This window comes from Haliotis cracherodii, unplaced genomic scaffold (genome assembly GCF_022045235.1).
Source record: "Haliotis cracherodii isolate W230 unplaced genomic scaffold, xgHalCrac1.p SCAF_9, whole genome shotgun sequence".
Classification (NCBI taxonomy): domain Eukaryota; kingdom Metazoa; phylum Mollusca; class Gastropoda; order Lepetellida; family Haliotidae; genus Haliotis; species Haliotis cracherodii.
The window spans coordinates 49348452-49368960 of record NW_027266343.1 but is presented as its reverse complement, the minus strand read 5'-3'; the positions used below and the strand labels follow the sequence as shown (position 1 = coordinate 49368960).

The 20509-nt window shown below is 38.2% G+C and overlaps 1 protein-coding gene across 5 annotated transcripts in view; it reads right to left on the bottom strand.

Annotated features, from left to right (window-relative positions):
• Nucleotides 1-20509, bottom strand: part of LOC139453293 (hexokinase type 2-like) — a 70641-nt gene that overhangs the window by 33028 nt on the left and 17104 nt on the right. The window contains exon 1 of one of the 5 annotated variants that reach the window (XM_071234933.1): nucleotides 19508-19986. The exons of 2 other annotated variants lie outside the window; for them this stretch is intronic. In XM_071234933.1, the coding sequence (XP_071091034.1) occupies nucleotides 19508-19594 (87 nt within the window). In that variant the 5' untranslated portion in view covers nucleotides 19595-19986. Of the gene's footprint in view, nucleotides 1-9251; nucleotides 9533-17192; nucleotides 17314-19507; nucleotides 19987-20509 lie in introns of those variants that run through there. 2 more of the 5 variants (XM_071234937.1, XM_071234935.1) reach the window with 2 other exon arrangements.

The window sequence follows — 20509 nt, the reverse complement described above, 5'->3', positions numbered from 1 at the left end:
ATAACACTGATTGTCCTAGTATAGTAGCTATTGTGCATGTATAACACTGATTGTCCTAGTACAGTAGCTATTGTGCATGTATAACACTAATTGTCCTAGTACAGTAGCTATTGTGCATGTATAGTACTGATTGTCCTAGTATAGTAACTATTGTGCATGTATAGCACTGATTGTCCTAGTATAGTAGCTATTGTGCATGTATAATACTGATTGTCCTAGTACAGTAGCTATTGTGCATGTATAGTACTGATTGTCCTAGTACAGTAGCTATTGTGCATGTATAACACTGATTGTCCAAGTACAGTAACTATTGTGCATGTATAGCACTGATTGTCCTAGTACAGTAGCTATTGTGCATGTATAGCACTGATTGTCCTAGTACAGTAGCTATTGTGCATGTATAGCACTGATTGTCCTAGTACAGTAACTATTGTGCATGTATAGCACTGATTGTCCTAGTATAGTAGCTATTGTGCATGTATAGCACTGATTGTCCTAGTATAGTAGCTATTGTGCATGTATAGTACTGATTGTCCTAGTACAGTAGCTATTGTGCATGTATAGCACTGATTGTCCTAGTACAGTAGCTATTGTGCATGTATAGTACTGATTGTCCTAGTATAGTAGCTATTGTGCATGTATAGCACTGATTGTCCTAGTACAGTAACTATTGTGCATGTATAGCACTGATTGTCCTAGTATAGTAGCTATTGTGCATGTATAGCACTGATTGTCCTAGTACAGTAGCTATTGTGCATGTATAGCACTGATTGTCCTATTACAGTAACTATTGTGCATGTATAGTACTGATATCCTAGTACAGTACAGTAACTACTGTGCAGGTATAGCACTGACTGTCCTTGTAAACAGCAGGCGACATATTGAACGGTTCTGATGATTGCATTCAAGGTCGAAAGTGGAGAAATTTCAATATCAATACAGAAAACACAAACGCAGCCCTGGAAATATTGCCAATTACTGACACATGCAACCTGTATTTTTTAAGTTAAAATAACTGAAACAGTTTGCCTTCTAGTGATAAATATTTGACAAGGCGAATTGTTTGGTAGGTATTTCTTTAAAGCTGACAGATAACAAAGTAGAAGTTTATGGGTAAGAACTTCTTTTTATACTGTAAAGGTTGGCGTTGGTGGTGTTGATTGCCACATTTCTTAGAAGTTGACAGTATAAAGAAGTCGTTATCGATAAACTTTTGTCTACTTCGTCATTCGACAATGTGCCTGCTCTATTATATTGTGTGCCGACATAATAAAATGGAAACCTCAGTCTCAGTCTCCAATGATTATCTCCTCTTGTCAAGAGGAGGTCATGGACACATGACAGCAAGCAGTGTTTTGACTGAAATAAATGTTAAAAGCCTTCAACAGTGTTCACAGTATGTTTCGTGTCAGGGTGCCAGATAATTTTACATTGAGTATTTACTCTCATGTTATCCTTCACAAAGGGTGTTGATAGTTTTCTGTGGGTATTCAATATATCTTTGCTCACTTTTATCCAGTCAGGGTATTTTAAACCAATAATAACCAATTTGGGAAATCATTTTGCTTAAAAAGCTGTTTCCAGTGAGAAATTGTGCATTATTCACTGCAGCCGAATTCATACACATCTGATGCCTGATGAAGATTAGTCCATCTCCCAGACCCCAGAGAATGAACTTAAGGAATCCAAATCAAGTCTGGAACTATTTAGCAAGTCTAGATTGCCTCAGCTCTAGCCTGAAATTAACCATTGTTCTGGGCTTTGTTTGGATTGGATTTTATATTTTGTAGATTTATATTTTTAAATAAGATAACTATATTTTCTGGTTAGTCTAGAAGATCTGTAAAGTAACAAAGGCACACATCTTGGAGCCTTTTCTTGCCAAATGCCATGGAATCACTTATTTATTTATTGATCAAATTAATTACCAATCTTTTGCTACACATCATCATACATTATTTGAGAATATGTAATTGTAATATTTTTAGTGTTCGCTATGTTTGCTAAATTTAGGACCTTTTCAATGCCTTTTATTGAAGTTTAGGCCTTTTCAAGTCATATCAAATTAACATGATTAAAGGCCTATTCATAGCCAGACTGCCAAGCCTATGTGATCCTTGTAAACTATGAAAAAAGACCTTTCTGCTTGTTGTTTGCTAGAACCATCTTTTCTAAAAAATATTGTAATTGCTTCAACAGAAACGTCAACACAAAATTGTGTGAGGAGATTCCAGGGATAGACTTGGTCAACTGTCTGTAAACCCAAGAATAATGAAAATCCAGTAAGACTTGTTGTTTTCTAATACAATCTAGCTATTTCACAGAAACCACTTGTCAGAAATAATCTGAACAGAAATGAAATAGCTAGATTTGGCCAACAGTGTCAAACAGCAGGAAACGCTCTTGCATCATATTACAGAGCTGAAGTCTGGAAATATTACCCTTGAATTTCACAATGTTAATTACATCAGAATGCATTTACTTGTATGGAGTCAGTTTAATGCTGCTTTTGAAGATTTTATCACGACATGTTAGCTTAATGTGGGAGGCAACAGATGCACATTTATCTCTTGGTGTTGAGTCAGCGAGTGAGTGTGTGAGTGAGTGAGTGAGTGAGTATGCTTTTACGCTGCCTTAAGCAATATTCCAGCAATATCACAGCAGTGTGACAGCCATTCACACATTGTACCCATGTGGGGAATCGAACCAGGGCCATTTTAACCACTAGGCCACAAGTCGAAATATGAGTACGACACTGACATTCCAAGGATCATAATCAGGGTGAGATTCAAACCCATAAATCTAGGATCCTGACACACTCAAAGGGACACAATTGTGTACCCTTCAGTATTCAGGGTAGTAAATTTTTCAGGTTATTTTCAACCATAGAAATATAAACCAGAAGAACTAACTGCCAAGAAATGCAAAGTTGTATTGGTCATCTGACCATTACCCCTTCCTCAAGATGTTATCCCTAGTCTTTTCAGCAGTCAGATTACATTCTACCATAGAAAATCATTACCAAGACATACTGACAGTTTGCTAAAATCCTGGGTGCTAATTGGCACTAGCCTGCAAACTTGAGTCTTTGGTTACCTGTCTAATGTTAAGGGTATCCCAGAACTAAAAGAGTTTTTAGGGGTGCCCTTATATGTCATCACTCTTCAGGTTGTTGCATCCCAGCAACAGTAGCTATTGTGCATGTATAGCACTGATTGTCCTAGTACAGTACAGTAGCTATTGTGCATGTATAGCACTGATTGTCCTAGTACAGTACAGTAGCTATTGTGCATGTATAACACTGATTGTCCTAGTACAGTAGCTATTGTGCATGTATAGCACTGATTGTCCTAGTACAGTACAGTAGCTATTGTGCATGTATAACACTGATTGTCCTAGTACAGTACAGTAGCTATTGTGCATGTATAACACTGATTGTCCTAGTACAGTACAGTAACTATTGTGCATGTATAACACTGATTGTCCTAGTACAGTAGCTATTGTGCATGTATAGCACTGATTGTCCTAGTACAGTAACTATTGTGCATGTATAGCACTGATTGTCCTAGTACAGTAACTATTGTGCATGTATAGCACTGATTGTCCTAGTACAGTAGCTATTGTGCATGTATAGCACTGATTGTCCTAGTACAGTAGCTATTGTGCATGTATAGCACTGATTGTCCTAGTACAGTAGCTATTGTGCATGTATAGCACTGATTGTCCTAGTACAGTAGCTATTGTGCATGTATAGCACTGATTGTCCTAGTACAGTAGCTATTGTGCATGTATAGCACTGATTGTCCTAGTACAGTAGCTATTGTGCATGTATAGCACTGATTGTCCTAGTACAGTAGCTATTGTGCATGTATAGCACTGATTGTCCTAGTACAGTAACTATTGTGCAGGTATAGCACTGATTGTCCTAGTACAGTAGCTATTGTGCATGTATAGCACTGATTGTCCTAGTACAGTAGCTATTGTGCATGTATAGCACTGATTGTCCTAGTACAGTAGCTATTGTGCATGTATAGCACTGATTGTCCTAGTACAGTAACTATTGTGCATGTATAGCACTGATTGTCCTAGTACAGTAACTATTGTGCATGTATAGCACTGATTGTCCTAGTACAGTAGCTATTGTGCATGTATAGCACTGATTGTCCTAGTACAGTAGCTATTGTGCATGTATAGCACTGATTGTCCTAGTACAGTAGCTATTGTGCATGTATAGCACTGATTGTCCTAGTACAGTAGCTATTGTGCATGTATAGCACTGATTGTCCTAGTACAGTAGCTATTGTGCATGTATAGCACTGATTGTCCTAGTACAGTAGCTATTGTGCATGTATAGCACTGATTGTCCTAGTACAGTAGCTATTGTGCATGTATAGCACTGATTGTCCTAGTACAGTAGCTATTGTGCATGTATAGCACTGATTGTCCTAGTACAGTAACTATTGTGCAGGTATAGCACTGATTGTCCTAGTATAGTAGCTATTGTGCATGTATAGCACTGATTGTCCTAGTACAGTAGCTATTGTGCATGTATAGCACTGATTGTCCGAGTACAGTAGCTATTGTGCATGTATAGCACTGATTGTCCTAGTACAGTACAGTAGCTATTGTGCATGTATAACACTGATTGTCCTAGTACAGTAGCTATTGTGCATGTATAGCACTGATTGTCCTAGTACAGTAGCTATTGTGCATGTATAGCACTGATTGTCCTAGTACAGTACAGTAGCTATTGTGCATGTATAGCACTGATTGTCCTAGTACAGTAGCTATTGTGCATGTATAACACTGATTGTCCTAGTATAGTAGCTATTGTGCATGTATAGCACTGATTGTCCTAGTACAGTAGCTATTGTGCATGTATAGCACTGATTGTCCTAGTACAGTAGCTATTGTGCATGTATAGCACTGATTGTCCTAGTACAGTACAGTAGCTATTGTGCATGTATAACACTGATTGTCCTAGTACAGTACAGTAGCTATTGTGCATGTATAACACTGATTGTCCTAGTACAGTAGCTATTGTGCATGTATAGCACTGATTGTCCTAGTACAGTAACTATTGTGCATGTATAGCACTGATTGTCCTAGTACAGTAACTATTGTGCATGTATAGCACTGATTGTCCTAGTACAGTAACTATTGTGCATGTATAGCACTGATTGTCCTAGTACAGTAGCTATTGTGCATGTATAGCACTGATTGTCCTAGTACAGTACAGTAACTACTGTGCAGGTATAGCACTGACTGTCCTTGTAAACAGCAGGCGACATATTGAACGGTTCTGATGATTGCATTCAAGGTCGAAAGTGGAGAAATTTCAATATCAATACAGAAAACACAAATGCAGCCCTGGAAATATTGCCAATTACTGACACATGCAAACTGTATTTTTTAAGTTCAAATACCGTATATCGCTGTGTATAAGGCGAGTTTTTCGTACCTAAAATGAGGGGGCTAAGAAGGGGGGTCGTCTTATACACGGAGTCGAAGATCTCACATTTTTTTCCAATGGCGATGTCAACCGGCGTCCGATAGCCAGCCCAGCATTTGACAATAAAACTTCGCATTTCGTCCTAAATAACTGTTCAAATAACTATTTCCATACATAAACATGATTTGTATCTCTTTTCCTTGAATAAAGTTTAATAATTTCTGCAAATAAAGTTGAAATGACCCTCTCCTCGATGCAGATTGTCAAACCAGCTGACGCGGTAAAACAATCAACATCCGTGAGTAGAGAGCCGGAAGTACCGGTAATCATTTGCATATTGCACATGTGACCTAACATGTGATAACCGGTGAAGCTGAAATCAATTCCCGCTGTTTTTACAGTTGTATTAACAAGTGTTGGAGACGGTGTGTACAAGTGATTGTGGAATAAACACGCTGAATGTGAAGCAAACATAAGCCTAGTTAGTTACAACATAGTTAATTGGCGATTAAATTACTCACTATTGTCTCTTATATGTTGTTACTTCATAAATGAATTTTATTTTACGGGCACCAATTTGGTGTCGTACCGTGTAAACACAAAATGGCGACGTGTGCCGGAGTTACACACGCGACCTATCATTGTAGAAAAACAACAACGCAAGATAAACATATTTTTATTGCATATATAAGGTTTGTGTGCGCACTTGTGATGTGTGCGAAATACGCATCAGTCGGAAAGCGCACATTAAATCTCCAAAGTAACTAACTAACTAATTTGTGATGTCCGTGTGCGAAATACGCTACAGTCGGCAAGAGCACGTTAAATCTTCTACCGGTATATCAGTCAGACTTGTCATGTGTTTCATTCCAGGTCGCCTTATACACGGAGTATAGGATTTTGGGTTGATTTTTAAGGCGTGTACAGGGGGGTCGTCTTATACGTGGGGTCGCCTTATACACAGCGATATACGGTAACTGAAACAGTTTGCCTTCCAGTGATAAATATTTGACAAGGCGAATTGTTTGGTAGGTATTTCTTTAAAGCTGACGGATGACAAAGTAGAAGTTTATGGGTAAGAACTTCTTCTTATACTGAAGGTTGGCGTTGGTGGTGTTGATTGCCACATTTCTTAGAAGTTGACAGTATAAAGAAGTCGTTATCGATAAACTTTTGTCTACTTCGTCATTCGACAATGTGCCTGCTCTATTATATTGTGTGTCGACATAATAAAATGGAAACCTGAGTCTCAGTCTCAAATGATTATCTCCTCTTGTCAAGAGGAGGTCATGGACACATGACAGCAAGCAGTGTTTTGACTGAAATAAATGTTAATTTTAGCCTTCAACAGTGTTCTCGGTATGTTTCGTGTCAGGGTGCCAGATAATTTTACATTGAGTATTTACTCTCATGTTATCCTTCACAATGGGTGTTGATAGTTTTCTGTGGGTATTCAATATATCTTTGCTCACTTTTATCCAGTCAGGGTATTTTAAACAATAATAACCATTTTGGGAAATCATTTTGCTAAAAAAGCTGTTTGCAGTGAGAAATTGTGCATTATTCACTGCAGCAGAATTCATACACATCTGATGCCTGATGAAGATTAGTACATCTCCCAGACCCCAGAGAATGAACTTAAGGAATCCAAATCAAGTCTGGAACTATTTAGCAAGTCTAGATTGCCTCAGCTCTAGCCTGAAATTAACCATTTTTCTGGGCTTTGTTTGGATTGGATTTTATATTTTGTAGATTTATATTTTTAAATAAGATAACTATATTTTCTGGTTAGTCTAGAAGATCTGTAAAGTAACAAAGGCACACATCTTGGAGCCTTTTCTTGCCAAATGCCATGGAATCACTTATTTATTAATTGATCAAATTAATTACCAATCTTTTGCTACACATCATCATACATTATTTGAGAATATGTAATTGTAATATTTTTAGTGTTCGCTATGTTTGCTAAATTTAGGACCTTTTCAATGCCTTTTATTGAAGTTTAGGCCTTTTCAAGTCACATCAAATTAACATGATTAAAGGCCTATTCATAGCCAGACTGCCAAGCCTATGTGATCCTTGTAAACTATGAAAAAAGACCTTTCTGCTTGTTGTTTGCTAGAACCATCTTTTCTAAAAAATATTGTAATTGCTTCAACAGAAACGTCAACACAAAATTGTGTGAGGAGATTCCAGGGATAGACTCGGTCAACTGTCTGTAAACCCAAGAAGAATGAAAATCCAGTAAGACTTGTTGTTTTCTAATACAATCTAGCTATTTCACATAAACCACTTGTCAGAAATAATCTGAACAGAAATGAAATAGCTAGATTTGGTAACAGTGTCAAACAGCAGGAAACGCTCTTGCATCATATTACAGAGCTGAAGTCTGGAAATATTACCCTTGAATTCCACAATGTTAATTACATCAGAATGCATTTACTTGTATGGAGTCAGTTTAATGCTGCTTTTGAAGATTTTATCACGACATGTTAGCTTAATGTGGGAGGCAACAGATGCAAATTTATCTCTTTGGTGTTGAGTGAGTGAGTGAGTGAGTGAGTGAGTGAGTATGCTTTTACGCTGCCTTAAGCAATATTCCAGCAATATCACAGCGGTGTGACACCCATTCACACATTGTACCCATGTTGGGAATCGAACCAGGGCCTTTGGCATGATGAGCGAACATTTTAACCACTAGGCCACAAGCCGAAATATGAGTACGACACTGACATTCCAAGGATCATAATCAAGGTGAGATTAAAACCCATAAATCTAGGATCCTGACACCCTCAAAGGGACACAATTGTGGCTCTTTGTGTAGCTAAGGCCACCGGGTGACCCCTGTCCCAGCATTCACTGATAAAACAATCCACAGCGGATTCATACATGCAGCAAAATGTGCTGTTGACTCGGTAACCAGTGGATCAGTACATATCATTGGTTGCACAACAGTACACATCTTGTATTCAACTATCATCATGATCATCATCATGAACATTGTAACACTGTTCACTGGCATTCCCAGCTTTTTATAATAGAGTCCATTCATCCCTTAAACTGGGAATTATCAGTATTTATTAGATTCAAATATGATTATTAGTGTTTGAAATTAAGAGGTTCTGGGGTCCCTGAGGTCTTGAATCCAGGGACCCCATAAATTGTTAACTTTTCACTTGTTATGACCAGGACCCCTCAATTTTCTTGCTCAATACTGTAATAGGTGCTATTGTCATGGAAACAAAATCCAAAACCATGCAACCTTGTTCCAGCATTACAGTATTAGAAAGGGTTAAATAAATTACCAGGGATAGAAACTAACAGCCTTAGCACACTAGTTCTTATAATGATAACATATAGCAAACCCCCTTAAAAGGAGCACATTTCTACTAGTCCTTAGGATACCTTAACTATTGGGCAGTTTGGCAAGGACTACAGGACTAGTGCCAATATCTAACTCTGATTTGGCAAGTCTAGACTGAATACGGCTCCTGATATTCAGGATTGTTCTGGGCTCCATTTGGATTTTATTTTTCGTATTGTGTAGATATGTATTTTAAGATAAGACATGTATTTCTGGGACATAATATCAGTCTAGTACATCAATAGCTGATTGCATCACCAAACACAGGCAACACAGCTAAAAGGTGTTTTTCTAATTCATTAGAAACTGAAGCAAGACAAAGCCGTCCAGCAACAGATGGTTAGTCACGTAAAATGGACAGTATTGATCTCGTCTATTTCTAGCAACGCAAGCATGTTACATGTAATAGTATTCTGTGGAAATTCCAATACTTGCCTTCTTCACACCAGCTTTGTCCGACACAGTGTATTTCCATTTCTTGGCTCGAAGCTTTAATGAATCGGTACTCTGACATCCTCCCATTGGTTAGATTTTCTTACAATCCACAGACCCTTACACAGAATTCAAGTCAGCTAATATATCGTATAGTAGGCCAGAAAATCTGGAGATATTACACTTTCCTTCCCACACACGAGTTCCACGTCTTCACGTCTGCTATGGATGTTCACGTCTGCTGAATGCGCTTGTCAAACCAAAAATCAATACAGCTTTGACGAAACTCTTGTTTTATTTGACATCAGTTTCCCATGATGCTTTGCCTGACTGGTGTCCTTGTTAACCTTACCTGTGTGGTAACCTGACTCAATGATGTCATACAGGATCTCAGGGGTGGGGGTGGGGGTGGGGGGATGCGACACGTATACCACAGACGGCTGATGTATCAACACATATCCCGCTCTATTAGGATGTTGTCCACATAAGAATCATATATAACGGAAATAGGATGTAGAGAAAAGCACAAAGAGGTTTCATTCACAGGTGGGACATATTGATTCAAGAGAGGCCTTGGAGTGTCATGAGGAGCAGATGCTCGGTGTCTATTAGAACATTAACAATGCACGTACATGTAGTATGAACTCGACATTTAATATTGCTCATTTAATTTCATATGTCTAATTGTCATGTTAATAGCATGGTTGATTTTATGTACAGATATTTTGGAGCCCCTTTTACACCCGAGCTACTGAATGTACAGAAACTGATTGAGTCGTATTACATAAGTACAGCTGGTAATATGTGTCACATACAAATCTGTTTTGTTAGCTAATAAATATAAGGAAGCATCTGCTGCAGATTGTTTTATTCATTAGAATTTGCTGTCAACCTATTATTTCCTGGGGACTATTAGAAGTACATGTTTTTCGTATACTACCCAGGGAGCTGAGAATGAAATGCACACTAATTCACTGACCGGGGTAATAATGTTGTACTTTGAGCATGCATTAGGGTGTGGATTTCACTATTTGGGCTTGTCAAATATTTGGGCTAACTTTTCCTGCTGTGAAATAATAGACTATGACATATGACTGCAACGTGTCAAGTAATTCAATATATGAATGTCACATACGCATGTTTGGGTCATGCTGCCATGAAGATAAAATAAAAAATCGACTTCATATAAAAAAACACTAGGCAACAATGTTGCTTCTCTCCACAAAAAGTTAATTTCTAGGGATGGTATAAATGGTATATTTATACAGATTATATCAAATTCCAATTGCCTGGGTAAATCAGACATAAAAAAAATTATACCGTATTCGACGTAATTAGCACGCCACTCTAATTTGCTAATATATTGGCTAGTGAACAATCCTAATTAGCACCCCTTCCGGATTGATCAATGTACACAAGACTTATTTATTCGCTTATAATACGCACTCGTGTGTTATATGCACCCTTAATTATGGGCAATTAAATTCTGGAAAAAAATATCTGTCATATATAAACATTTCAGGCTGTCAGCATTAACTATGAAATTTACGATCTTTCAATTCAGTTTTTTTCCACCAAAATACTATTCCAAAAGAGCCCCCTATTTCTAATTTTGAGAGCACCCTGAGCGCTCATTACGTCGAATACGGTAGTCCATACCTTGTAAGGACTGTCAATCAGTTCACTCATAAACAGGGTTTTACCTTGACTTACAAAAGTTATTTACGGTAATCATAACAGATAAACCATTCTCTGTAATAGTAAACATACAGAAAAATAGTTTGATTAAAATATATTCATGCCAGATTGTCACCACTGAACCTTTGACAGCCTAAGTCAGTAAGTGCTTCACCTAATGGCACAGTCTCCTCAGCATCTACCAAGGGCCTTGTCACACACATAAGCACAAGATAATTGATAACAAGCCCCAACTAGGCCAAAACACTGAGTAAGTGAGTGAGTTTGGTTTTACGCCGCTTTTAGCAATATTCCAGCAATATCAAGGTGGGGGTACACCAGAAATGGGCTTCACACATTGTACCCATGTCGGAATTGAACCCAGGTATTCAGAGTGAGGAGCAAACGCTTCAACCACTAGGCTACCCGACTGCCCCCCAAACACTAAGCTTGAGGACCTGCTATTCTACACATTCCCTGTATTTCATTGACTCTCATTGACATGAGGCGGTTGACACAGTCACCCTGACATGGAGGTGTGGTCACCTGACAGTGACTCATTGGCCAACTCCACTTTGTACTGTCAACCTTACAATAAATATGTCATAAATCACATGAAATATTCGTGCTAATTCTTAATCTTACATAATATGTCTTAAAGGATTTTCTATCTCATGCTTCAACTCATCTCACCAACTGCATATCTGTCACAGACAGTTAAGTCAGAAATATATTCACGTAATTTCAGTTTCACACGGCTCACTAGCAGTCTGTCCCGGCCTAAGACTCCATGTCAACCTGACACAGGAAGACTTCTATCAGAAGGCTAGACACATTGGCTTTCTTCTTTTACAAAAAGAACAAATTTATAAAATAAATTGAAAATAACAATCAAAATAGACTTTTTTTTAGTCTTTTGAGCATGTGTTTGGCGTGTTTATGATATTAACTCCCCTTTATTTCAATTTTCCTGCCTGATAGCATATTGACCAAGAAATCAGTTACATTATTACAAATTGATTTGACTTTTGTGTACCCAAAATATCAGTCATGATAACAATTACAAATATTTCCTGTCAAACCATATAACGCTATATAAATAGGTCTGAAAGTATTCACTGATACCTACAATCATAATTAATAATGTATGAAGAAAGAGGTTTTAGAGCTGTATTTCAGCAATTTCATCATTTCTTCCTATTTGATGTGGTGCAGTGTGACAACATGGAACATCACATTTACTCAGACATCCGGTTAAAATCTGTGCAAAATTATTTTGAAATCATGAAAACAGTTAATTAGTTTCAGCAAGACAAGTACCTAGTAATCAGTTCGTGATATTTCAAACTGTCACGTTCCCAAGAGCAATTGATTTTATAAACACTGCACGCATGGTAACCTAATCGAATAACATCTTAAAGAACAAAAATGAAATTTAAAATGTCCTAATCATAATTTGTGTACGTTTATTTCAGTAATTGTTGACATTGAATCCAAACACAATAGTGAATCTAAATACAACAAATTTCATCCGTGGGGTCTTCAGATCTACACATTTCTTGCAGTGACGCGTCATTTGACATAATCCGGCCACCACAGTCCAGACAGTCACACTGACCTGGAGGTGTGGTCAGGAACATCAAGTCTCATTGGCTGATGCAATCCCTCACACAGCCAACCTGATAATCGATATGTGGTTTGGGCAAACTGCCAGACTCTGCTGGCAAGCAGCCAGAATTACAGCCTCAATGGGGATAATATCAAAGGTGTGTCACTGTCCTTACTTTTGATTGGCTGAGGACTACAGTGAGTCTGTCCTGGTCCTGGTACTTGCTCACACCATGGCCCCCCCCCCCACCCCTACATTCCAGGCATTGTCTAACACCAAACTGACAGATTCTCTGGAAGTTTTTATTTGTCATTGTCAAGTTCATGGTACGAATTTAACCCAGCACAAAAATCTGCTGATACCAAAGAATAATATAATGATAATAAACTTAACTATAAAAAAAAGGCTCAAAAACTTCTTTGTTTGATGTTTTCATGTTAACAGGCACCAGATGAATGGATGTGGGCATATTGGTGTCCTTTCATAGGTACTGTCCATATTATGGCAGCAATGTTGTTGTTTGTTTGTCTTTTGTTTAACGCCGCACTCAGCAATATTCCAGCCATATGACGGCGGTCTCTAAATAAACAATTAAGGACCAGACAAACCAGTGATTGATATCATGAGCATCAATCCACGCAATTGCGATTGATGACATGCATCAACCAAGTCAGCAAGCCTGACCCCCGAATCTCGTAAGTCACCTCTTACCAAAAGCCTAGTCGCCTTTTACAGCAAGCATTGGTTGCTGAAGACCGATGGGATATGATGTGAGGTGTTCCCGCCCTGTGCATGCGCAGTTGTGTTTTCTGCGAGGGATAGTGTTTCCCTCACAACTATTAGATATGTTGGCAGTGAAGAGCACTTCAGTTGAAAATGTATAAAAATTGTGTGGTGTGGTTCTCAGTATAAACAGGAATTTAAGGCTATGATGTAATAGAGGTAAGGTATTCGCAAGAATTATTTGCATGTAACCTCCGATGACAGCTTGAATGATTGACATCATGAAAATTGATCGAATTTGGGTTAAAAAACAAACCTCCCACTCCCAACAAAGCCCAGTGCAAGATGGTATCATGCATGGCGTCACCTTGTACATGATCAATGTGGTCCTTGATAATCACGCCCTTGCAGCAAAGTGTGATCAAAACAGGTTGATATACCATATTTGCTGTAAAATATGCACCCTGGGCACTGTGAAAATAGACAAAGGTGTGTTTATTAAAACCATACACAAGATGGATTTGTGTTTTCAGAGATGGAGCATCAAATCCTAGCGAATCAAATACGAAACAAAACTTATGTAAACAAAAATATGTTATTGAAATATAATTAATGCATATATTATAACTATTAGATAAAACGATTGGGTATCAGCCGATCGCCAAGGTCCCTTACCAACAGTAACATTCGAAAAAGCTTCTGTGACAAACATACTGATAGATGCCAATTGAAAAGCACATCGAGCCTAGTTAATGTACATTTGGTACCTTAGTTAGTTGCTGATTAGTACATTGTAATTATGATGATAGAGCCTTTCTTACAATGCTAGGTTTTGCAAACCAAAAATGGCTTCCCCCAGACTACTATTCACATAGTTTGAAATGATTTACAGGGATAGGTACGAAGCAGGTTTTAAGATAAATACCCAAATGTCAAGAAACAGGTGGGTAAACAAAATGTGAATACCCTCTTAAACTTGTGGATACCCAATAAAAATGTGCATATATCGATAGTCCAATCAGAGAAGCTGTATGATAGCGATCTGTAAATAATTACGTCGGGACCAGACAATCCAGTGATTAATAACATGAGCTTCCAACCACGCAATTGGGATACGATGACATGCATCAACCAAGTCAGTGAGCCTGACCTCCCGATCCCGTTAGTCGCCTCTTACGACAAGCATAGTCGCCTTTTACACCCAGCATAGGTTGCTGAAGACCTATTCTACCCCGGATTTTCATGGGTCATGAAAAAACACAGCAAAAGAGGTGGGGTTGCCAAAATTAATCACAACAATAAAGGAGTGGCCATGAAAAAATTATAGTTTTATTTGTTCAAACAATTATATATTTGATCTTTGTTTAGGACTTTGTTATTTATCTTTGGGCAATACAGACTTGCCAAATCATTCTAGACCTAGGTTGAATTTATTTTTCAATTTATTCTCTAGGGTCTGTTAGACAGACTATTAAAAGCTGTGTAAAATCACTGAGTCACTAAACTTGACAAAGTACATGTGACATACAGGAATATAAGTGCTCAATATATTGTAACCAGTTTGTTGAAACTCAAATACTTTATAACTCAATCCTGGTTACTCCTTGTTCAGTCACACTTTGTTACACAATCAGTAGGACAGTGCACAAGCTAGGCTCTTGCACACACAAAGCCATCCCCTTTGTAGCTGAACAGGATCAGTCATGCATGGCATCTTATCCAACTTTGATCAAGATAGCACATGGACATGTATTGAAGAGCCACATGCCAGTCTGAACACACTATAACACTGACAGTAGTGGCCTAACTGTTGCCTATCTGCCTAACTGTTGCCTATCTGCCTTACTGCCTAACTGTTGCCTATCTGCCTAACTGTTGCCTATCTGCCTAACTGTTGCCTATCTGCCTAACTGCCTACTGTTGCCTATCTGCCTAACTGTTGCCTATCTGCCTAACTGTTGCCTATCTGCCTAACTGTTGCCTATCTACCTAACTGTTGCCTATCTCTTAGCGCAACACACACGCACACACACACTAGATACAAAGATTGTGATGTTGTGATTGTCATGCCATGACAGATTAACTATAGAATTATGAAAGAATAACCGACAGGGATATTGCATTCTAATGACTTTACAAACTGTCCTAAATCATGCTCTAACATTTTCGTACATATTTGAGAAATAAAGACAAGAGAGAGTTGTTTAACGTACTAAAAAAACCACTGCAGGGAGAATAAACCATGAGGGGCACTGTACAGTTCCCTCTCAAAAGTAACGTCCGATTTCCGACTCCATCAAGTCACAAGTGCATGTTCGAATGTCCAGAAATGACATCATGAAAGAACAATGTTTATCATGAAATAGTTGATTGATTGTTTGTTGTTTTACGCCGCACTCAGCAATATTGTATGACGGGGTCTGTAAATAATATCATGAGCATCGATCCACGCAATTGGGATCGATGACGTGCTTCAACCAAGTCAGCAAGCCTTGACCACCTGATCGTGTTCTTTGCCTCTTACGACAAGCATATTCGGCTTTTACGGCAAGCATGGGTTGCTGAAGAGCTATTCTACCCCGGATATCGGTATTTAAAAGGCAATCCGAGATACTCCATTAAAATATTAGTGATTGGGATTAAAGAACATGTTACCTTTTACACATAATCACAAGAAATGACTAAAATAATTCACATATTTGTGTATTGCTAAAGTCAGGTGAGATCGTGTACCAGCACTGTGATCCCTGAACTGCTACAGAAAGGACTTTCATTACACTCCCCACACACAATACAGCAGCCAAGCGACAAGAGTCAAATTCCACAAAGTCATTCCACAGACAGGAGTCAAATAAACCATCACAAAAGACAAGCCTTGCTCCAAAGCTGTACTAAGAGAAAAGTCCATGGATGTTAAGTAATTCTATCCTCCTAAAAGGCAAGTGTAGATATGTGGACAGTCTAAGGCTTCCAGGCTCTTATAGGGACAACTTGATCATATTATTTACATAATCTAGAAATAATCATTGCCTTAGCGACTTGTGCAAGTCTACCCATAGACCCGTGACTTAAAAAGTACTACATTTTTGGTGTACATCAACAACATTAACCAACACCATGGCACACAACTCGGGCCTAGAGCTGTGCAAAGGCTAGTCCTTACGTCAGATTTACAGGTGTTGCTGCTTGCGAAATGCCACCACAGAATACCTATAACATTAGCCAGTCAGTTCAAAGCTCTTCTGCAATCCTCCGAACCCCTCTGTTGAGTAGCTTGTATTGCTGTACTGGGCCCAGAAGAATCAAGTCTTACAAAATAAGAGAGAACTGTTGAATTAATAAGCATTGTTCGAAATTAAGGGGTCCTTGTGGTTTGCTCTGTAGAATTTAAATATAGGGAATCTCTAAATGGTTACCGTATTCGACGTAATAAGCGCCCAGGGCGCTTTCAAAATTAGAAAAAGGGGGATTTTATTAGAATATTATTTTGGTGAAAAAAAAGAGTTGAAAGATAAGTTTCGTGGTTTATGCTGACAGCCTGAAATGTTTATATACGACGGATATATTTTTCCAGAATTTAATTGCCCATAATTAAGGGTGCATATAACACACGAGTGCGTAATAAATAAGTCTTTTGTACATTGATCAATCGGAAGGGGTGTTAATTGGGATTGTTCACTAGCCAATATATTAGCAATATAGCCGTGGGCGCTTATTAGAGAGGGGCACTTATTATGTCGAATACGGTAACTTTGATCATGAGGGCAGTGACAGGCATCCCAAAATAATGTTTACTCCCAACAAGCAGGGCGGACAGATGAATCATTAGTGTTACATCCTGCCTGGTAAGTAACAGGGCCCCATATATAACTATATGCTAGTGTAGGTAACCATTATTATTTTTCTCAAATAATGTATACTTCTTCAATTCTTACCATGCTTACAGCTTCATAATCACAAAGGCAGCTCTTGATCCAACGTTAGTGAGTCAAATACTGATGTCTCGTAGAAAATTGTCACTGTCAGGTTAGCATTGAAATTTTCCACTAGACGTTGGGCTGGTGGGAATAAATTTCACCTCTCCCGACAGAAACGTTGCCAGCCACGGAATAGTGGGTAGCAGGCAGCTATTTCAGACACTCCGATAACAAATGACCATTCTCTTGCTTAATTCTGAACACTGCTAACAACATATTCAGATGCTATTTATTTATTCTCATCGTTATTCTTCTGACCAAGTTTATGCTAAAAAGGCACATATATTGCTTTTCCATCTCACGTACTCTGTTAACTAAGACTGTCATGTGACAGGAATAACCAAGCCACTATTCCGTGCCTTGGTATTACTTGTAAACATAGAGAGGTATTACTGGTAAACATAGAGTGGTATTACTGGTAAACATAGAGAGGTATTACTGGTAAACATAGAGAGACATTACTGGTAAACATAGAGAGGTATTACTGGTAAACAAAGAGTGGTATTACTGGTAAACATAGAGTTGTACTACTGGTAAACATAGAGAGGTATTACTGGTAAACATAGAGAGGTATTACTGGTAAACATAGAGTGGTATTACTGGTAAACATAGAGTGGTATTACTGGTAAACATAGAGGTATTACTGGTAAACATAGAGGTATAACTGGTAAACATAGAGAGGTATTACTGGTAAACATAGAGAGGTATTACTGGTAAACAGGTATTACTGGTAAACATAGAGAGGTATTACTGGTAAACATAGAGAGGTATTACTGGTAAACATAGAGAGGTATTACTGGTAAACATAGAGAGGTATTACTGGTAAACATAGAGAGGTATTACTGGTAAACATAGAGGTATAACAGGTAAACATAGAGAGGTATTACTGGTAAACATAGAGAGGTATTACTGGTAAACATAGAGTGGTATTACTGGTAAACATAGAGAGGTATTACTGGTAAACATAGAGAGGTATTACTGGTAAACATAGAGAGGTCGGATTAACCTGAACACTGCCTGGTCCCTGATGAATGATGCAAGCTCAGTGGGGATGTCATGGAGGACATGTGCTTGACCTGGATATGGTTCTCTATTCAACAGCTGCAGAGGGAGCGGCTGTGTTGGCACACCTTACCCTAGGGGAGGGGGAGGTGAAAGTGTGCGTGTGGGGGGTGGGGGAGAGAGTGGGAGGAAAGAGGGGAGACAGGGAGGGTGTATTAACAAGGTGGAGAAAGAGACTCCTGGCACAATCTCTGATGAAATGTACTGATGTTCTACTGATCAATATGTCTTACATTAAGTATAGATGACCAACATAACCACACACATAGCAGGAAAATCATCACAAGAATATTGCCACACACTTCCCCTTCTACCATAGATGTCTGACGCCCCCATTCACCAGTCAAACTGTCTACTGATAGCCACCTTGTGATTTTGTTGTCATTTGTTATCATGAATAGAGTCCGGAATTCAAAATGCAGCAATAGAAACAGTTTCAGTCTACTAGTCCTTATCATGATAATCTATAGCAAACCCCTTAAAAGTGACACATTTCTAGTAGTCCTTTTGATGCCTTAACTATTTGTCAGTTTGGCACGGACTATTAGGGCTAGTGCCAATTTCTAATGCTGAGATGTCAACAGCAGTCGAGAGAGCAATGGCATAATCCAAATGTTTCTATCACCATGATCAACCTCAAAGGTCATGGACGTCTTTAGTTAAAGCTGATGATTATTATTTTACAAATGTCAGAATACATAATATCATACTCTCCCTTTTTGACTCACCATCAAGAAATACTGATTAATTCCTGTGAAAGCCATTACAGGATTCCTGCTCGCATTATATATATCTTCATACAAAGTTCTGAATTAAAATCAACATTATCCACTAGATAACATTTAATTAGGAGAAAAAACATCATTTTAAAAGGTAAAGTCTAAATATATGTGAATAGCACATGAAAATGTTATAATTAATTCACGTTTAACTATTTGCTTTGGAAAGCCAAATGAGTCTGTGACACGACGTAACACAACACGACAACCCATTGATCAAATCAAGCCAGTCAAGAAGCCATGCTTGTGAGACACACAGACTTCATATCACCAATCATGCTGTCCGATCTTCCTTTCCCACCTCACATCGATACATGTCTAATAAAGATGACACACATGGAAGGCATAATTTGATTTGAGTCAATATCCCCATCAATTTCCCTTCCTGAGTTGAACGAAACACATTGAATATGGGTACATAGTACTACATACCATTTTAATTCTGGTCTTAGCATCGTATTTAGCACTTCTTTGAACAGCATGGTTACGTTGAACATGGCGGTGCTTGTTCTTCTCCATTGGTATCACTAATCACTTGTAAATATTCCTTGATAAACTCCACAGAACACAATGATATGTCGACCTCGATAGAGGAAATATTCCAAACCCTTTCACCGGATCAGTCGGGCAACACTGAAGAGCTACTTATAAACAAGGTAGCGTCTTACACTCAATGAGTTGTCGTCATTCATTCATTCAGCCTGCTATTTTTAGCTCAATAGCTAACCTGCTGTTGTAATGTGGACACCTCTCGATTCCTGGTCATCAATGTTATGGGGTAAATGATAGCTGGTTTGTTTCGTAAAGCAAATAATGGCTGGCAGTCATGATGTCATGTTTGTTCAGTGAAAAACAAGACAATCCAGTTGTACAGCACAATGTCGGCATGTGTTTGTAAGTGTAGGACAAGCAGAGGTCATACCGTGAATCAGCATTCATTACCACCACAGCCAACTGATCACACTGATACACTTCATGTCCCAAAGTGAATATTCATGTCCTTCACGTCATGGTTCGAATTTTTGTATATGTTCTCTGACTGTTATTTATACATCGTGGTTTGTAATAATAAATAAATTGATAGACATATTAATTAGGCTAGGCCAATATATTTTCTCCTGTTACATATTTTCAGTCAATATCACGAGGCCGGAGGTAGAATATATTATACAATAAAATGTTGTCTGACTTTCCTTGAACAGTGTTGAAATAAATTTCTTTCCCCATCATATATTCAAAGTTTTAATGAAAAACACAAAACAAAACGGTGATAAACATGACAAATTGGATGTCAATAACAAATATAATTTGAAGCTATCAACCCATTTCAACAGAAAATATCAATCTAAAAGTTTTGTGTTTGTTTGTTTGTTTGCTTGTTGTTTAACGCCACACTAGTTTTTCTGTGAATAATTAAGTTTATATACAATAACA